This window comes from Camarhynchus parvulus, chromosome 4, assembly GCF_901933205.1.
Source record: "Camarhynchus parvulus chromosome 4, STF_HiC, whole genome shotgun sequence".
In the NCBI taxonomy this organism is placed as follows: Eukaryota; Metazoa; Chordata; class Aves; order Passeriformes; family Thraupidae; genus Camarhynchus; species Camarhynchus parvulus.
In genome coordinates, this window is record NC_044574.1 from 57350248 (window position 1) to 57368944 (window position 18697).

The window sequence follows — 18697 nt, forward strand, 5'->3', positions numbered from 1 at the left end:
GTGTCTCTTCCAGACAGGCTGCAGAGCAGGGCAGGGATGGGGACAGTGTTAATAAGTGAAGCATCTGCAAACTTGCCCCCAGGTTTTGGGGGTTGCCCCAGGCAGGGTGAGCCTGGTGATGGGAGCCAGGTCATCAGAGAGCCCTGATCACCAGAGCAGTCTGCAGTGACAAGGGACAGGATCAGCTCTGCCACCGACTGCCAGCACAGCTGCAGCAAAGCCCAGGCAAGGAAGCAGGGCTGACAGCCTGGACATGAATACAGCTCGTGTGCTGGGGCACAGTCACACTTAGCACACATTTGGTCCCCTGTGCCAGCTTCAGGGCATTTGTGGGGTGTTGATGGCTCCTTCTGGCAAGGCTGGCACATGGGATGAACCTTCCCAGCCTTTGTAGCAAAATTCTGCTTTCACTGCCAAAATTAATCCCATGTAAGTATGAGAGACAGGGCACACTGCTGGGGGCACATGGAGGGGGCTGATGTGGCTTGGCTTTGCTTTGCTTCAGCATGGAAGAGAGGATGTGTGTGTGGAGAGGGTAACAGGGAAAAAAAGCCTCATCATCCTGCACCTCTGCAAAGGAGTTTCAGGGTGTCCTACACAAACCCCATGATTTGCTGTGGGTCTCCCCCTCCCTTCCCTGCTAGTTGCCTTTGTTTTCATTGAAGAAACTTGGACATTTGACACACACACACACACACACACACACAAAAAAAAAAAAAAAAAAAAGAAAAAAGGAGGAAAAAAAAGAAAGCAAAAAGAAAAAAAGGGGTAGGATGTGAAGAGAAAACCTGATATGATTAAAGCAGGATTTGGGCACTGGCAGAGAGCTGCCGTGGGTATTAGCAGTAACAGCTGCTGCGCTTCCCATTAGAGGAGCAGGCGAGGAAGGTCCCTGAAAGGATGGTCTTGGGCAGGCTGGCAGGGCAGTGGTGGCAGCGAGCCCGGCAGCGATCGTGTCCCAGGGTAAGCGCCGGCGGCAGCGGCAGCCTGAGCCCGGGCGGCCCCGGGGAGCAGCGCTGCTGCCCCGCGGGGATGGGCACGGCAGGGCGGGAGGGGAAACAGCACAGCCGGGCAACACCCCAAGGGAAAGAGCCGCTGCTCGGGGCTACTTCCGTGAGCTCCTGCGAGAAATCTTATCCAGCAAGGACTGTTTAGCGGTGCCCAGAAGGGAGGCTGGCTCCATGCAGAGGAGACATCCTTTTGCTGCTCCAGCAGGGCAGGGAGAGTTAGCAAAGGCTTCTGTGATTCTCACGAGCATCTTCTGGCACACAACTGGTTGGAGGGGCAGGATGCTTGCCTGTGGAAGGTTAAACTGCCTCCATCTGCTTGCTGCTTTAGGCTGGGCATGAATTGTTCCGCTTGCAGTGGTGCTTTGTTAGTCGGCTGGCAAGTTTCAGCGGTGCTTGAGAGGGAGGTACAAGCTAGACCTCCTCAGCCTCTGTTGCCTCTGATTTGTTTACATTTACTCATTGACTAAGTGTAATGACATCTAAGGTAGGCATGTTGAAAAGAAGATGGTAGAAAGTGCTACATTAAAATCAGAAGTACTTGCTTTGTGATATCCATTACAATAAATGCCACACACTTATCCTTCATCTTCACTTTGAAAAGTGCATTTTGAAAAAGCAGAATGGCACAATACTCTGTTCAGTCTGGAAATGTGTTTTGTGCTGTCACCGCAGGGATGAACCTCTGTGATGGCAGGCAGGGACAGGCTCTGCCCTGGGCACCAGCCCCATATGTGACGGGGCCTGCAGCAGTTCTGCAGGTCCAAAGGGCAGATTGGACCCTATTGATCAGGCTGTACATTTGGGCTGGGAGTGGTGGAGGGTGCTGAGTGTGGCTGTACAGAGCCTGCTCCTCCTCCTAAAACCCACAAGACTTTTTGGAGCAAATCTTTTCTGGCCACACCCTCCATGGGCAGCTTCGCAAGAAATCCATCCTCTTGTGGGGGGCTCTTCCCTCTCCCAGCCTGAACAGTTCACTTCAGAATGTAAATGCTATGGATTCCCAAAGTGGCTCCAGGTGCCACAGAGATCACTTCTTCCCTTTTGTTTAAAGACAGCGGGGAGGGCGGCTCTGGAGATCAGATAAATCAATGGCACCATTTGGGAAGCCACTGCTTTGAAGTGAACTCCAGGTTGTTTCCTGCTGTAGGATGGAGGATGGTGGGAGAGCCTACACTGCCATTGTTGGCTGGGCCTGCACGACCCTGTGCTTGGTCTCCTGCGTGGCCGCCTTCTCGCAGGGCGCCAGCCTTTCCGCCTGCAGCGACATGATGCCCAGACACCTGAGGGTGCAGCTGCACAGCTCCAACAGCAACTACGTCACTGTCCACACCAACATGTCCTTCTTCTTCCCGGGAGACAAGGTGCCAGGTAAGGAATAGCTTCTCATTCCTGCATCTGAAAAATGCATGGTAACTTATCTCAGTGATGGAATTAATCTCTGCGAGGTCTGGGCAGAGGGATAACTGCTCTGAGTGAGCGACACCTCTCTTGTCACAAGGACATATTTACAGAGGAATTCTGTTTGCAGCACGGGTGCTTTGGGTGGGATTCATTTATCTCAACTGTGTCCCAACCACACCAGACAGACCTCATTACATGCAATGGCCCATGAGAGGCACCTCCAGTGCGTGAAGTCACCTTCCCAGCCCCTCTGCAGCACTCGAAGGGGTCTGGGTGACTCACCTGACTCTTGGGCATGGTTGGCAGCATTCCCCTATCCCTGGCATTGCTGCTCCTCAGGCAGATGCACACGGAGCTGAGGCACCATTCCCCAGCTTGGCCACTTGCCCGTTCATCCCTGCACAAAACAAAACCCCTTTGAGAGCAGAACATGAGTTTTGCTCACATACAGAGCGGTGTCCAAACCTCCTTCCATAAAAATGGCTGCACGCTGCCTGGTCCAATGGGGTTAACAGCTTATCATCAAGGAGGGATGGGGGGGAAGTCTCAGGCAAATCCTGTGTGCAATTACACATTGCAAAACCAAAGGTAAAAGTCTGGCCTTCTGTATCTAGCATGTCCAAGACAGACTGTGAGGACAAAGACAGTAAGGTGTTTTCAGCAGTGTTGCCCAAGGTTTTTTCTGGTAACTCCATTGCAGGCAATTCATTCCATAAAAGCAAGACAAATCCCTTTGTGTCCTGTGTTTTGTCTTCCAAAAGTGACAGTAAGAAGCACCCGGGATTACATGGGCTTTATGCTGCAAGCTCGCAAAGTGTCCAGCAACGAAATTGCTGGCACGTTCATCTTCCTGCCTCCTGGTTCCAAGCTGCTGACTTGTTTTGAAGATGGTGACACTGTCACACACTCAGACAAGTCACTGAAGAGAAACCTGTCCTTCGTATGGAAAGCACCAGACCAACCCATTGGAGACATCAAGTTTTTGTAAGGACATCCTGGTTCCTAATCAGAATTTGTGTCTTCTCAGTTACAGGCTGTCCAGCACAGTGGTTTATGTATCCTGAACCAAATATAGCTAAATACTTACCAAATGCTGCTACAGTATCCCAGCTGGTACATAATTCACCATTAATATCTGCTGCATAGTGCTGCCTTTTATTTACATGGTCACTGTTTTCTCAGAATAGATACACTGGAAAATGACAGCTTAAGCATTTTAGGAAACAGAAATGCTAAGGCATAAAGAGAGAACTGTGACCATGTTGCCTGTCTTTGTAAATAATACAGCCCATAGGACTTCCTGGCTACAGGATAATCTTGTATATCACTTAAAAAAAAAAAGACCAAAAAAAAGGTAGTTTTAAAAAAAGTTAAATGTAAACAGAATTACTCACAATAGAAAGAGAGCAAGCACTGTGTCAAAACTTGACATCTCTGTTTTGCACCAAAGTCCCAAACTGTCCAAGGAGCTTGGTTCTGATTTAGAATGAAAACATCTTCTAAGTGACTGCCTTACAGGAAACACAGCGGCTTTTCATTTCAAAAGATATTAAATTGTTATATTTCAACTTTACAAAGTCACTTAGAAACTGCTTGGCCCGATCCTTGGCTGCTTCCCAAAACCTAAGTGCCCTGTGTTGTGGCTTGAGCATCTCATCGTGATTCAAGAAAAATTCATTGAAACAGAAATATTGCTGCTTGGAATATCCAAATTTTAGCCATTGCTTTATATCAGAAAATACTATTACAGTTTAAAGAAATACTATTAAATTCACAAAAAAAACCCCAAATAAACCCAAACAAATCCCAACAAGACCTAGTCCTAGACACCCACTCTGATATTTCTTTCAAGTCTGGCCTTTTACACTCTGAGCTGATATGTGATAGACTCTTCCTTTTTATCCTGTCACAGCATCAGGAAAAGCCTTTTTAGGCTTGAAAATGCCTTCTAAGTGTCATCTGGCACAGGAAAACCCAGGTTGGTTTCCCCTTAGATAATTCTCAGAAGCAGCTGAGCAATCTGAGCTGAAATTCTCCCAAAATCTCCAGCTTAAATAAGGCTCTTGGGGTGCAGTTAAAGGTTGGCCAACACAGTTTTGGCACCTGACAAAAAGCAGAGGATTAGGCAGGCTCAAATATCAGAGGGCTGAGAAGAGAGACTTTTTCTACCCCTTACCTATTCTACTGTTTGTACAAGTTACATTGGCTTGTTTTAATTAATAAATACCGCTGTTGTTTCCTTGCCTACAGAAGATTGTAAGCAGTGCTAGTCCAAGTTTTACAAATGTACTTCTATCAACATGATGAATGTAATACAGCTTTTAAATTTTTTTTAAGTTCCCACACATTTTTTGGCTGAACTTAATTATTTATTGAGTGGTGATTCTTCACCCCAAATCTTTCTTATGGGACCTGGTACCTTTTATTTGTAATAGAAAACATACGACAGGCTAATCCTTTAAAATACATTTGCATTGGTTCTCTCCTCAGATTAAAGCAGTCTTTGTGATTAGCTAAACAGTCAGATGTTTTATTAATGCTATAGAGCCAGTAAATTCTTGCCTGATTATGTTTTAACAGCATCTCCATAGTCCAGTCATACTTTGTTTACTGGGCAAAGATTGAATCTGCTGTTGTGGCTCAGGGAGGGCAAAACAACACTCTTGCTGACAAGAAGCCCAACGCTGTAGCCCCCACACCCCTGCAGGGACCAGCTGACCCTCACCCCACAGGTATGGTGAGCAAACCTTCTTGTTTCTTACCAACACCCCCTGCAGAATAGTTTTACAGCTTAGTCTGGCCAAGTGTCCAACACAAGTGGCCCAAACAAGCTGGAGGGATCCATTTAACTCCTGTGTCTGTCAAGGAGATCAGTGATGGCCATGGTGAGCTCCTTGAAGCGAAGGTGGGGGTCAGTATTTGAGGTGTGGGTCAGTATTTGAGGAGCCAGTTTCAAGGAGGGCACCAGAAAGTTAAATAGGGTTGCTACATCTTATGATTTCAAAGCAAATCTTAAAATACTTTACCAAAAATCTCAGTTCTTGAAGAGAAGGAAGTGCAATTAGCAATGTTGCCTAAACAGAGGAACATATTTGTCTCTAAATGTGATTATTGCCCTCCAGGTATATATTTAGTTGTATTTATGCAGCCTCTGGTCAGTAAGATGCTCCAAGAATTTACTTATACCTAAATCAGATGTATTTCTCAGCATTTTTGGCATGGCACCAAGGCTGAGTTTTAATTATTTTTTTACTTGACTGTAAAAAAAAAATTGGCCCACTAATTATTGTTTTACTTGACCAGTACATAGGCAGCAAGCTTTGCTGCTTTAATTTCCATGTGGGTTCCCTCTTCAAAACAAGTGACATGAAAATAAAAGAGTCACTGTTACAAACCTTCCTGGCAAACCTTGGCATCGAGTGGGATTTGAAATAAACAAACCAAAGACAACAGACTTCTGCTTCTCTCTCCCTGATTTTTGTTTTGTCTCCCTGCTGGCCAAGGTCCCATCTCTCCTGCAGCTGCCACTGGCTCCCTGCTGCCTGCCAGTCCCACTGGCATGGTGGCAGCACCAGCACCAGAGCCAGGTTTTGGTGTGGGGTTGGAGACTCATCCTGCTGCTGAGCCAAAGCCGGCCCGGACTTTGCGGGCTGTGCCCGGCAGGAGTATCCGGTCTGGAGGCCGGGGGCTGGAGCCGTCCCTTCCCACCCAAGATGTTGGAATGGTGGATGCCTTGCAAGGTTCCCTCTCCCAGGACAATGCCTCCAGCTACAGCACCTTCAATGGGTAAATCTAGGTGGTGGGAAAAGCTGTTTCTCCAGTCCTTGCGGGGAAGGAAAATAGTAATAGCTTCCCTGCAGATGAACAAGGGAAATGTAGGAAGGTGCCTGCATGTAGGAAGGTGTCTGGGGGAGGTGAGAGGGTGTTTGTTTGCTGGGATTTTGAGAAATAATCCTTTGGATATTGCACATGACCGACAGTAACAGGGAGAAAATCCCAAACTCCCAAGAACCCAACGCTGTGTTTCCCAGCACAGTGGGGGGCAGGTCAGGCGGTGGACGGATGTGATAAAACCTATCAACTGCTGTAACATTTTTCTGAAAGTGCATGCAACTATTCAGTGAAACAGTGAGCTTAGCAGATCTATTTCTCCATCTGCAGGGAAAGGAAAAAAAAAGGAAGCAAAGCAATTATGAAATTTGGGCTGGAGGATGTCTGCTCAGAAATTTTAGAAGGTTTGGGCTGCATGGGCTTTCACGCAACATTTCATATTGTGGGTGAAAATGATGGGGATAGGAATCAATGATCAGGCATAATTCAGAATGCAGGTTGTATGATCCACATTAACTGCATGCATCCAAAACTGCTCTAAGGAGCAGCACTTCTTGGTGGTGTGAGCCACAGGTGTCACTTGCTAACCCTGCCTTTCCTCTGTCCATATTTCAGAAGCATTGCCAGTGCTGCCACCCTACACTTGTGTTTGATGTGTACAGGCAACGGGAAGGTAAGCACCAGGGCTGGGGACACCCTAGCAGCCCATGTAGGTGTCATAAGTGGCTAAAACTACACTGAGACTGTTGAAAGTTTTAGATTTTTTTTCCTTAACTGGAAATTGAGGTTTATGTCTCTTTCTAGTTTGGGTTGTTTTTTTTTTCCTTTTGAGCCCTCTGGCTGGGTTTTTAAGAGGCCCACTGTAAAAACAATTGCTTTCCCTTATGTAGATGTGACTACAGGTTGCTGGAAATGTGTGTGCTTAGACATACAGGACACAGAATTAACAGGGTAAGTCAACTATGCAGGTGATGGAGAGAAGAAAAATACAAGGAGAAGAAAGAATAGACCTGGTTTCCAAAATGCTAAAAGAGAAAGAGAAATAATCTCACAGAAAATAAAAGAGAGAGGGGACGTATAGCACAGAACGAGCCAGAAATATTTAGGAAGGAGCAGAGGACAGAGAACAAGGAGAGATATGTACCATGAGCACCTGGCATAGCCATGGAGAGAAGTGGAGAACTGGCAGTAGATGGAAACCAAAGGGAAGGACGAGTTATTGCACAAAGCAAGATCAGAAGAGCATAATGAAACAAAAACACTGATAAATTAGGCAAGAATTGGGAGGAGGATGAAAAGAGAGGAGAAATGAGTTGAGACAGGGCAAGGACTTAAGAGGCAGTTCCATTTTCTATCCCAAAGTCCAAGTCCTGCTGCAAATCCTTACAGTATGGTGTTTGCATTTTAAGGGCAAGTGATCCCTACACATGCAGTCCTAACTTAGCCAGCCTGCTACTTTATAGTTTGCAGTCCAGCCACTGGAAGTTTTCTATTTACTACTGTATTTTACTAGCACCTTCAGAAACCATCCCTTCCACAAGGGATGCTCTGACCCACCTCTACTTTGCTTCACAGCTTGCCAGGGCTCCTACCTCAGCTTTGTGCCCCTGTCACACTGTCTTGTCAGGAAGCTTTAGAAATCACTAATGATGGTAGAGGGTGAGAGTTTCTCTGGTGTAATTAATGGATGTGTGAAAAAGCCTGCTGGGCTGGACAGGCTGGAGAGGTGCCAGCTTTTGAGGGCCAGATCCAAATCTCAGTGGAGCCAAATTAAAAACTCCAGTACATTTTGCAGGTTTTGGATGGGGGCTCAGGTGCATAGTGGGAATGGAAAAATTCATTGGGGGCCTCCTAAATTGCATGCTTGTTTCCCAGTTAGTCTTGGATGATACCTGCAGCAAAGCCTGAGCTGCAGAACTGGCATGGAGCAGCTGGCATTTTGTGACAGTTAAAATAAGGTGCATGGAACCAGACAGTGCCCAGGCTCAGGCAGGAACAAACATTCCCACTAAAATGGGTGGTTAAGCAACACAGAGGGGCATAAGACTGGCTGTGTAAACTGAGAAAGCAAGACAGGCTTTAGGGAGAGTTTATAGGTTGTATGTGAATGCCCCAAAACTGCTGATGGCAAAGGCCATCCCAAGTATGCCATGTCCATCCACTTCATAGCCTCAGAAGGGGACTACTGAATCCCATTGGGTCCATGTGAGCCTACACAGGCAGCTTGGCTGGGAAAATCACACCTGCTCTTTCACTGGTGCCACTCAAGGTGGGAATTGTTTATTAAGTGATATTCTTTTGTGATAATGATGCCTGTGAAAAATACCACCACCACCACAGGAACTGCAGATATTTAGTTAGACAAAGCAGTGACCTTCCTCTTCCCCTTTGCCCCTCCAACCCACACTGCCTTTGCCCCTGGGACCAACTTGGGTGCCTTGTTCCTCCCATGGTAACTCTGGTATGGAGGGTTGCATCTGCTTCATTTTCTAAAAGCTACTGAGTAAACAGGGAATAGAGAAGAGTTAATCTAAAGCCGGAGGGACACAAGGGCATCAGAAACAGAGTTGAAGTGTTCCATGAGGTAGGTAGTGAGAACTTAATCAGCCACTTTTCTCTTCCCTCACTGCACGTTTTGGCATGTTTTTGCTTTCAAAGGGCAGCACTGAGAGTGGGACCATCTTGAAAGCCTCCCTACATGTGACAGCGTCTCCCTCTGCCCTGCACGTACGCACTCACCAGGGCAGCCTTGCTGCAACCACAGCCTGGCCTGGTGATGCCAGCACTGTTGGCAATTTGTCCACTGCTGGCAATTTGTCCTCAGCCTCAAGGCAAATGGCAGGAAGAGAGTTGGCACCACAACCAGATGGGGCAGGCACCAGGGCTGAGGAGAACAAGGATGAGCAGGAGGCAGCTGGGAATACCCTGCCATGGGTGACCAGACCAGCTCCTGAATCTGCTGTTCCCGGGATAGGGGAAGGCCCTGGCAGAGGAAGCCGACTCCTTGCAGCCCAGCTTGGCATCCTCCTGCTCTGCACGGCCGCGCTGGGCCTGGCGCTGGCAGCTGCCGTGCGCTGTGTGTGTGCCCAGCAGTGCCACAAGCGGGCCGAGGTGTCCTTCAGCGAGCCCGACCCCGACGTCATCACCATCACGGAACACGGGGCGGTGATGCGCTTCCGAAGGACCCGGGACAACAGCCTCGTGCTGGTGCCAGCCCAGTGCAACTGGGTCAGCCCCTCGAGCAGCACCAGGAGGACCGTGATGATTTAGTCCCTCTGTGTGCTGCCATGCAGGCAAACAAACCCAAAGCAGCCAGTTCAGACAGAGGTGTTAGGCAAAAGTATCTAAACTACAGCTGCTGGGAAAATTGAAGCTGAAAGATTGCTCAGTGTGTTACACTTACTGCAATTAATATTGTATATCTGCTCATTAGCTGTCACTGTGGCAGTGACACACACTTCTTCTGTTGCCTTAAGGGTGTAGCCAAAAATAGAAATTCTTTCTCTGCACTGTGGTATTGACTGCTGTTTAATCTCAGAAAAAAAGTTTCTAGTGTTGTATTTCTTTCTAGGAACTACAAACCCAACCATTCTCATTTAAGAGCTTACAGGTTTGACTCTGTGAACTTGGTATCCCTCGGATGACAAATATTTGCCACAAGATTTCAAGTTGCAATTTGAAAATAAAAAGCAATAACTCATTAGTGGAGGACATTGATCCCAAGAATGCTGAATTGATCCATGGAGTGAAACACAGGATGGCAGACATCAGCTTTTGGGGGAGAAACATGCCTCCTCATCAGGTGCAAATGGAAGAAAATCTTTCCTGTCCATTTGCACCTGATGAAGAAGCTTGTTGAAGCCTGACAGCCAACATTTATTTAGTCTTTTACTTTGAGTCAGCTCAGTGACACTGTGCAGAAACACAGACTGAGAAGTACCCTTCCCAGGTCACTTTGGAGATGCCCTGCAAAGACTGCATGGGAAGTTAACAGCATCCTTGTGTTCTGAGTTTGTGCAAACTTCTCTCTGACCCTGTGGTTTTCCACAGAAGACCTCTAAAGCAACTCTTGGAAAACAGCATGATTCTGGACACTTCCCAAGAAGGAGAGGTGAAAACAGCAAGGGTAAAGTTTTATTTTACTGCAGCTTTAAAAGAGCCAGAAATTGACCTGATATTGACCCTCTTGAGATGTACATTTTAGAACCTTTCAGAGAGCAGGAATTGACCCCTCTGGTATCCTTTTCTAGAGTGGATCAGCTCAGAGCTGATCATTCCCAAGCCATGTAGTGGGGGACAAACTTACATTTTGGTGCTGCAGCCTAATTCACAGCCCATGGCAATCCCCCTGAACCAAGCAGATACTGACAGGACTCTGAGGGTTCACCCAGCCTTCCTGGTGACAACATCCCCTCTGTCAGGAGGGCCCTGTGGCTATCTCCAACTATTTCCCATCTCCATGCTGCATAGTCTGTCAAAGCCCTGCTCTCACGTCCTCCCTTGCCTCACCACTGATTTCAGAGGAGGCAGATGGGACATGAGTTCTGCTCCAGCTCCAGCATGATGCACAGAGTGCAGCTTTTGCTAACAGTGCCTTCCATTAGCATTCAGAAAGAGCTGGTTTCTGACCATACTGCTGCACTGTGATTTGTGCTGCACACATGGACAAGGTTTTATCACCTTCACCTCTAGGCCTGGGCAAAAGAAATGAGTAAGAAAAGAAGTGTACTCACAAATGCAGCTTGCAGAGATGAGCTTGATGCTCTTAACCAGGGTACTTTGAAGAGAAGGGCAACTGCACCATAGCACTTTGCTGCAGAGAAAACAGGGGTAGTGCTGTAATTGAAAAGACAAAGTTTGGTTTAGGACTCAGAAGCATGCCAGGTGAATGGTTTTATATTCACTAATTGAGTTTATGCCCTACCTACTAGTAAGTCTCCAGGTTTTTAAGCACACATCTAGACACTTACAATGGCATTCCTCTCCTGTGTCATGTGCCTTAGAAAGAAATCATGTTTCTGTAACCCAGTGCAGCTAAACTGTGTAGTGACTAAACCAGACTGCATTCAAGTCATTGTTAATGCAGCCAAAAAAAATCCTAATTAACTGAGAAAATAGGTCAACAAATTCTTAAATATTTAAAGAACTATCACATATTATTTTGAAAAGTTTCTTATGATGGCATAGCTGTTTATGAATAAATTACAAATACCTGTGGCCTCTTTCACTGTTTCTCTAGGATTAATGTTACCAGACTGCTCTGACTATAAAACCAGAACCTTCCTCTCCTCAGCTCTTTCCCCACAACCCAGCACTGCTTCTTTCTAGGCTGACTAGAGCAAGGGAAGGCCTCATGGAGGTGTTTGATTGGGAGAGTGGCACTTCAACACCATTCTGCCTTCTGCCAAAATCTGCCTTCTGCTAAATTGATGTGCTCCAGTATTATTAGTAGTAAGACCAGTAATGGTGAGCTCTGAGGGATACAGCTCCTCTGAATTAGTAATGAGTTTTGCTACTTTGCAGCTCTCTTGGCTGAGACCTAAAGTGCCTGTGTCTTTTTCTTGACTTCTGAATGATCTGTTTGTTGTAGTTGCCATGACAGGTGGAATGGAGGTCTTATCTCTTCTTAATGCTGTTAAAAACACAAGCACTGGTTAATTTATTAAAAGGCACACCATTCAAACATCCCCATTCTTACTGATTTGCCTTATATGGAAATTAGTCTGTGCTCACGCTTGTAACAGATTTCTGAGAAAAAAAATGTCAAAATTAGGAAAACAAAGGCACAAACCATTCAAATATTTACTGAAGAGACAAGTGAAAGGCTTGCTTTATTTCCCTCTCTAGGTGCACGACTGGGCTGGTCCCAGACGTTCTGCTGGAACTGGGATTTCAGTTCCTCAGCAGCTCAGCCTGCAGTCACCTGTGGGCCGTGCCAGGCTGGCATCCCTCAGTGAAGTGACATGGGTTTGGGTCAGAAGTACTGAAAGCAGCTAATGCACACCTATCCTGAGCCTGTCTCCCCACCAGCCAAACAGGCATCAAACATAGTTTTGGCAGTCAAAATGGCTATTGCAATGCTTGAGCTATTCTTACTCAAGAAAAAAAAAATAGAAATAACAAAATGTAATGTGGAGAGGTTGCACTAAGCAAGACAGCTGATCCAAAGCTTGGACATCACAGACATTTCAGCATTGGTTGAGTTGTCACTAGTAAGCAAACAAAGCCAGACATGCACCGATTTGGCCAGCTCCAAAAAGGGTGACGAGACTCACAGGAGAAGCCCCAGGGCCCTGTGGGCCCAGCAATCACAGTCAGCAGGGATGTGCCAGCTCAGACTCTCCCAGATCAGTGTGGGATGCAGCCCCAGGCCTTTCAGAGATCTTGGCCAGCCCTTTTGGCACAATTTCTGCAAATAGTCAGGACCACAAAACTAAGGAAGGCAACGCAGCAAGGTCAGGAACCCAGAGAGTAAAACATTCAGCAGATACCTGTGTTATTTATTCACTCAGATTTAAATAATAATGACAAATGCCTTTAAAAATAACGGAGAAGCTGTAACAATTTCTGCAACATTCAGCTCCAAAAAGACAGCTGCTTAGCAGCAAAACCAAATGACAAAGTAGCAGTTTGACCTGCAAAGCCGGTGAGCAGCAGAACAGACCTCTCCCTCCTCCTGGCAATCTGGACCCTTTCACTGCCCCTGCCAGGCCCCTAAGGCTCACTGTGTCTGGACAGCTCCACAGGCCTCCCTTCCTTCCTTTGCCTTCCCTTCTCTCTCCTGCCAGCTTGTCCAAGGCAAGGAGAGAGCAGAGAAGGACTTGGGGAGTCACAACTTCCCCTGGACCAGGAGCTGCTCAGAGATCTCCCAGCCCCTTCCTGCCACGGAACTGCTTCCCCTCCACAGGTCTTGTCTTGGCAGCCCTCTTTCCTCATTAGTGTGTGTGTGACTCTCTCAATAAAACATTTTGCTACATGATGTATGAAGGACCGTGTCTCAAACCACATTTTACTGTATATTTAAGTGCATGTTTTGCTGATTTACTACTGTTCTAGAGAATGTCTCCCTCCCCGAGCAGGGCAGGCCCGTAACGGATACATCAGCTCTGACTAATGATTATTAGTACATCCCAAGGTTATGTCCCACAATCAAATAATGTGTAGGAGGGAAGAGAGACTCCAGCCTGCTCGGCTGAGGACAAAGATCACAGATAGTCTCTTTCAATCTTCAGATTGCAATATCCATTACAGATTGCCACCTTCTAATGTCAAAGTATAATTTGTTGTTGAGAAAATGTGTTGCTGTTCCAAAGGTGAGTCAAAGATCAGCCTGGCTGTATATCAGCGCATGTTGATGTACATTAAGAACTGACGGCCAGGTACCAAGGACATCGGGCAGCTGGAGCAGAGGGAACGGCAGCAGACGTGACTCGCTGATCCTTCCTGTACAAACACACGGCCCGGAGTGGGAAAATATTTAACCCAGTCGAAGTGAGGTGTCACCAGTAATTGCCAGTGTCTAAGGCAGCCCCGACGCGACGTGTCAGAGGCAGCGGCTGCCTGCAGCGGTGTCTGCCCGTGCGGCTCGGGGCAGGAATCGCGCATTCCCCGCATTCCCGGGCGGATCCGTGCGGGCCCGCGGGATCCATCCCCGGGCATTCCCCGGGGCCGCCCCGCGCTCCCGCCGGCCGCCGCCAGGGGGCAGCGTTGTCGCGGCGATGGCGGCCGCGCTGCCCGGGTCGGTCCCGGCGCGGCGGGGAGAGCTCGGGCGGGGGAGGGTTTGTGATGCTTCCCTGCGTTTAACAGTGGCATTTCAACTTAAATGGTTTATACTCTATCTTAGTTATCAAGCCACTAAAGAGCATACACAGTTGTCCCAAGTGCTATTTTAAATTCCCAACTGCAGTTTGTGGGGATTTTTTCTTCTAGAAACCCACTATACAAACGCTGCTGGGAAAACAATAGGCAGGGTGTAAGTTGTCTTATGTCCCCTACCCCTGACAGCTTCCTGCTAACAAAGAAGTTTGTGACAAGAAAAAGCAAACCTCTCTCCAGTTCCAGCAGTGCCACGTGGTCTGTCTGGGCCCCATGGTCAGAGCTGAGCCCGGCTGAGCTCAAGTGACTGCAGCAGGTCACAGCCCCGGCCAGAGGAGGCTGAGGCAATGCTGTCCTGGGGGGTGATGCAACCCAAGGCTCTGAGAGGGCTGTATTTCTTCCTGGAAACATCTGCCTGTCACTTGGCATTTGAATGAGCAGTTGGAAGCTGCTGGTAGGTGCTCGTGTCAGGGTAATGACTGTGACAGGCTTTTTCCATCTCTGAGGAGGAGATGGTTGTAACATTTGCTTTGACTGTGGCTTTGAAGCCACGGAGTTCCTGTGTTTGAGAAGAATTTCTTCCTAATATCTATTCTAAACTTACCTTCACTTTAAAGCCATTCCTCCTTGTCCTATTACTACTTGCCCTTGTAAAAAAAGTCCCTCTCCAGCTTTATTTTAGCCCCTCTGTTTGCAGGGACTCCCAGAACTTCCTGTTAACAGCTTGCAGGAAAACACCCTGTGTGGCATCATGGTCCCTTTGGGGGGTTCACTGCCACCCTACTCTCTGCAGCTGCTTGCCAGAAGCTCCTTCCCGAAAAACACCCCCTAGAGCACATGGCTCCTGCAGACAGCATGCACGTATCCAGCCTGGTTACAGCCATGGCCGGCGAGCAGTGCAGCACCAGTCACATGTGCCAGAGATACCCAGGCAGTGTCATCCTTCCTGTGCAAAGCACGGGAAACACGCATGTGGCACAGTTCAGGCTGGCCATGTCAGCCACAGCAACACCCTCTGGGAGGCTCCCTGTCCTGACGAGGGCAGTTGTGGCACAAGGATGCAGCTTGTGTCTGTGAGACTGGCTGCTTCATTCTCCCTTCTGCCATGCTTACACTTCCCCCTCATCTTCTTGACTCCTCTCTTTCTCTGACCTTCTCTCCTCCCTATATTTTCCCCCTGAATCCAAGATGTGTCCCACCTGTGTACAGACTTGGTGTTGCAGGTGCTGTTAACTAGCTCACCTTGGCCTTCGATGGCAATACAGATGCAGTTTCCTGGGTCCTTCTGCTCCTACCAGGTTCTCCTCCCTGGAATGACCCCAACTTTTCCTTCACACATCTCTGAAGTGTGGCCACCTCCCACATCAATGTCCCTTTGCTACCTCTGAAATCTTGCTCTTCCTTAGGGCACTGTGGCTCCTTTCAGCTTCTCCCTGACTTTGTGATGGTCAGAAATTTTGCTTGTCATGCTCAGGAGCTTCCCAGGTCTGCTCCATTAGCTCAGGCTTTTGCCAGGCCCGAGTCACCAGCTTGTGTGCCTCAAAGTGTCCCTCCCCAAGGTGTCTGCACGTGGCATTGTCTCCTCCTGTCCTCTTCCTAGCCTTGATGTGCCAGTCTTCTTCATCCTGTGGTGGCTCTGAGCACTCTTCTGTCTGGCCAGACACAGTTCCAGCCCTTCAGAGTGACTCCCTTTGTGCCTAAGTGCTCTGAGGCAGCCTCATTTTGCAGGTCATGGGCAAGAAAATCCTTGCCTTGCCCAGGAGACCAAACTGGACTGAAAGCATAGTTAACCACAAACAAAGGCAACTTTATTTCAGCAACTAAGTCAACGTTAGCACTTGCATACATGTAGAGGAGCAATATGGGCAGGACAGAGCAGGCCTTCGGCACTGAGGCAGCCTTTGGATCTGCAGGCGTTGCCTCAGCAGGAAACAGTCACAGTCCCATGAAACCTGCACTGGATCCTGTCCATTCTCCTGCTCAAACTGGAATCCCCTGTAGGTTCTTCAGGAGCTTCTGCATCTGAGTGAAGAATTCCATCAGCTTCTTGAGTGGAAATGGGCAGTTATTAATCTCTTCCACTGGTGTGGGTAATGAACTTGGCTTCGGAGTGGAGGTTGTTGTTGGCCATGGCTTCGGAGTGGGCATTGTTGTTGGCCATGGCTTCGGAGGGGGCGGGGCTGTTGGCCATGGATTCGGAGCAGGCAGCGTTGTTGGCCATGGCTTTGGAGGGGGCATTGTTGTTGGCCATGGCTTCGGAGGGGGTGGTGCTGTTGGCCATGGATTCGGAGCAGGCAGCGTTGTTGGCCATGGCTTTGGAGGGGGCATTGTTGTTGGCCATGGCTTCGGAGGGGGTGGTGCTGTTGGCCATGGATTCGGAGCAGGCAGCGTTGTTGGCCATGGCTTTGGAGGGGGCATTGTTGTTGGCCATGGCTTTGGAGTGGGCGGTGCTGTAGGCCATGGATTCGGAGCAGGGTGTGCTGTTGGCCATGGCTTTGGAGGAGGCAGCGTTGTTGGCCATGGCTTTGGAGGGGGCAGTGTTGTTGGCCATGGGTTGTAAGTGGAAGGTGGTCTTGTCCATGGCATCTGAGTGGGAGGTGGTCTCGTCCATGGCTTCTGAGTGGGCCATGGGGCATTTGTAGGATGAGTCCAGGGTGGTGAGGCAGTTGTATAAGGATTCCATGATTGTGGAAGCATTTCCATCTGGAGCACAATCCAGTCATAGAAGTGCTGAACAGAAGTGTATATTCCAGGCCGTTTCGCTCTGGCGCAGCCTCTGCCCCAGCTGGTCACTCCAACAACCCAGAAGAAGTCAGCGTCATTGTCTTTGCACATGAGCGGACCCCCGCTGTCACCCTGCAGAGAACCAGAGAGGATTAAGGTGGTGTTGGGTGGCTCCTGTCAACACCGGTGCTGCCTCCTTCTCTCTCATAGCCCCTGCCAGAGCTGTATTCTCAGCTGAGCAAGGCTCTGCTCAGCTGCTGGAACCTCCAGAAGCTTGGCTGGGAGAGGGTTGGGAGCCTATGAAGTCAGGCTCTGTCTCAGCTCTGCACAGTGATCCTGGACGTGCAGAGGACAATTGTTCCAGCATTCGCATCTGGATGTCTAGACTGCAAAGAGCGCTAGCAGGGCTTTCTGGGCAGAGTGCCAGGCCTCACGGACAAGGCAGGTCCTGGGCTAGGCCCTGCACATGGGGAATGGTTGGGAAGGCCCAGCAAAGGTGGGGAGCCAGGGCTGAGAGAGTGACCAGCCAGGGAAAGCAGGGGCTGGGCTGTGTTGGGGGGATGCTGCCTGTGCTGCTGGGGGCTGAGTGACTTGTCACTGAGTGATGCTCCCACCTGGCAGGTGTCGATGCCACCCTCCGGGTAGCCAGCACACAAGTTGTGGCTATGGACGTCCCCCTGGTACCACTCGCTGCCGTTGCAGATCTGGACATTGATAAGGTGGACCTTGGCCTCCTGCAGGATATCACTTGATTTTTGAGCTGTGAACACAGAAAGGAATGAGGACTCAACAGCTTGCTGCCACTTTCCCTATCTGGAGGTGGACCCCTTCCCTAGAGTTTGGCTGTGCCTCTACAGAGGTGCTGGAACTCTCTGTCCCTGTTGTCTGCTTTTAGGGAGTGGGCAGCCTTATCCTGGCTTTGGCCTTTGCTGTCAGGAAGACCAACCCATCTTCCCAGTGTATTGAGCTTGCCCTCCATTTTTGGAAACTCACATCTTGCAGTGGTGGCACCCCAGCCAGCAACATAGCAGGTATCCAGCTGTGCCACGTTCACCGTGGCGTTGGGCACACACACCAGCTGGATGTGGGAGTTGCACTGGACAGGCTTGTTCAGTTCCAGCAGCGCAATGTCATTGCTCTGGTCAGCAGGACCGTATTCCTTGTGAATCAGCAGCCGCTTAATCAGGCGCACCTCGGCCTCAGGGCCTGGCTCCGTCAGCTGGATGGCCCCAATCAGCAGGCGCATGGCGCTGATGTTCCTGAAGGCACGTGGAGAGAGGGGTGAGAGGGAGCAGAGCCTGGAGCAGTGGCAGCCCAGCAGTGACCAGCCTGCTGCCCAACAGTGGCCCAGCAGTCACCAGCTGTCTGCTTCTCAAGGCAGAGAGGAAAGCAGCACTTATGGAGGCGGTGACTGCTCTAGCACGCCTCAGGCTCTGGGAATGCCAGCTGGAGGCTGCTAGGAAGTAGTGGCATGTGCCCAGCCTTCCCCTGAGAAATTTCTCAGCTGGGCTCTGCGTTGCCCAGGCACTGGGCACACTGCAGAGAAATGAGATGGGAGAAGCGTACGGCACTTGCTGACAGGGCAGCTGTTGATGATGTGGGGATATCCCAACTTCCTGCTCCGGCTTACCTGGACTCAGCAAAGCAGTGGGCGGCTGTGAGGACCCACCGTGTGCTGATGAGGGACCCTCCGCACAGATGCCCTGTGCCTGAAACCGAGGGATCTTGGATGCTGACAAGCCAGGGCCAGGCCCCGACCTCGGCATTTCTGCCACCCACGACGCGTGTCATGCCTCGTTCCTCATCGGAAGTCAAGGGCCGGACTCCGCAGTTCCCTCTGCAAGTAGAAAGTCATTTCCATCCTGCTCCATGGCTTGCTGCTGCTCCAGCAGAAGCTCCCCACAAGGTGTGTGGGG

General features: G+C 49.2%; 2 protein-coding genes across 2 annotated transcripts; one reads left to right on the top strand and one right to left on the bottom strand.

The window, feature by feature from the left end:
* The first annotated feature begins 2158 nt into the window (after positions 1-2158).
* Positions 2159-9555, top strand: REELD1 (reeler domain containing 1). The gene is made up of 6 exons (XM_030948342.1): positions 2159-2378; positions 3173-3395; positions 4992-5143; positions 5915-6197; positions 6858-6915; positions 8901-9555. Exons 1-6 carry the CDS (start codon positions 2159-2161, stop codon positions 9510-9512), a joined length of 1548 nt encoding a protein of 515 aa, XP_030804202.1. The 3' UTR covers positions 9513-9555.
* Positions 9556-15992: 6437 nt separating this feature from the next.
* Positions 15993-18169, bottom strand: LOC115903406 (acrosin-like). The gene is made up of 3 exons (XM_030947868.1): positions 17775-18169; positions 17396-17541; positions 15993-16913 (listed from the first exon to the last, which is right to left on the bottom strand). Exons 1-3 carry the CDS (start codon positions 18025-18027, stop codon positions 16038-16040), a joined length of 1275 nt encoding a protein of 424 aa, XP_030803728.1. The 5' UTR covers positions 18028-18169; the 3' UTR covers positions 15993-16037.
* Positions 18170-18697: the final 528 nt, after the last annotated feature.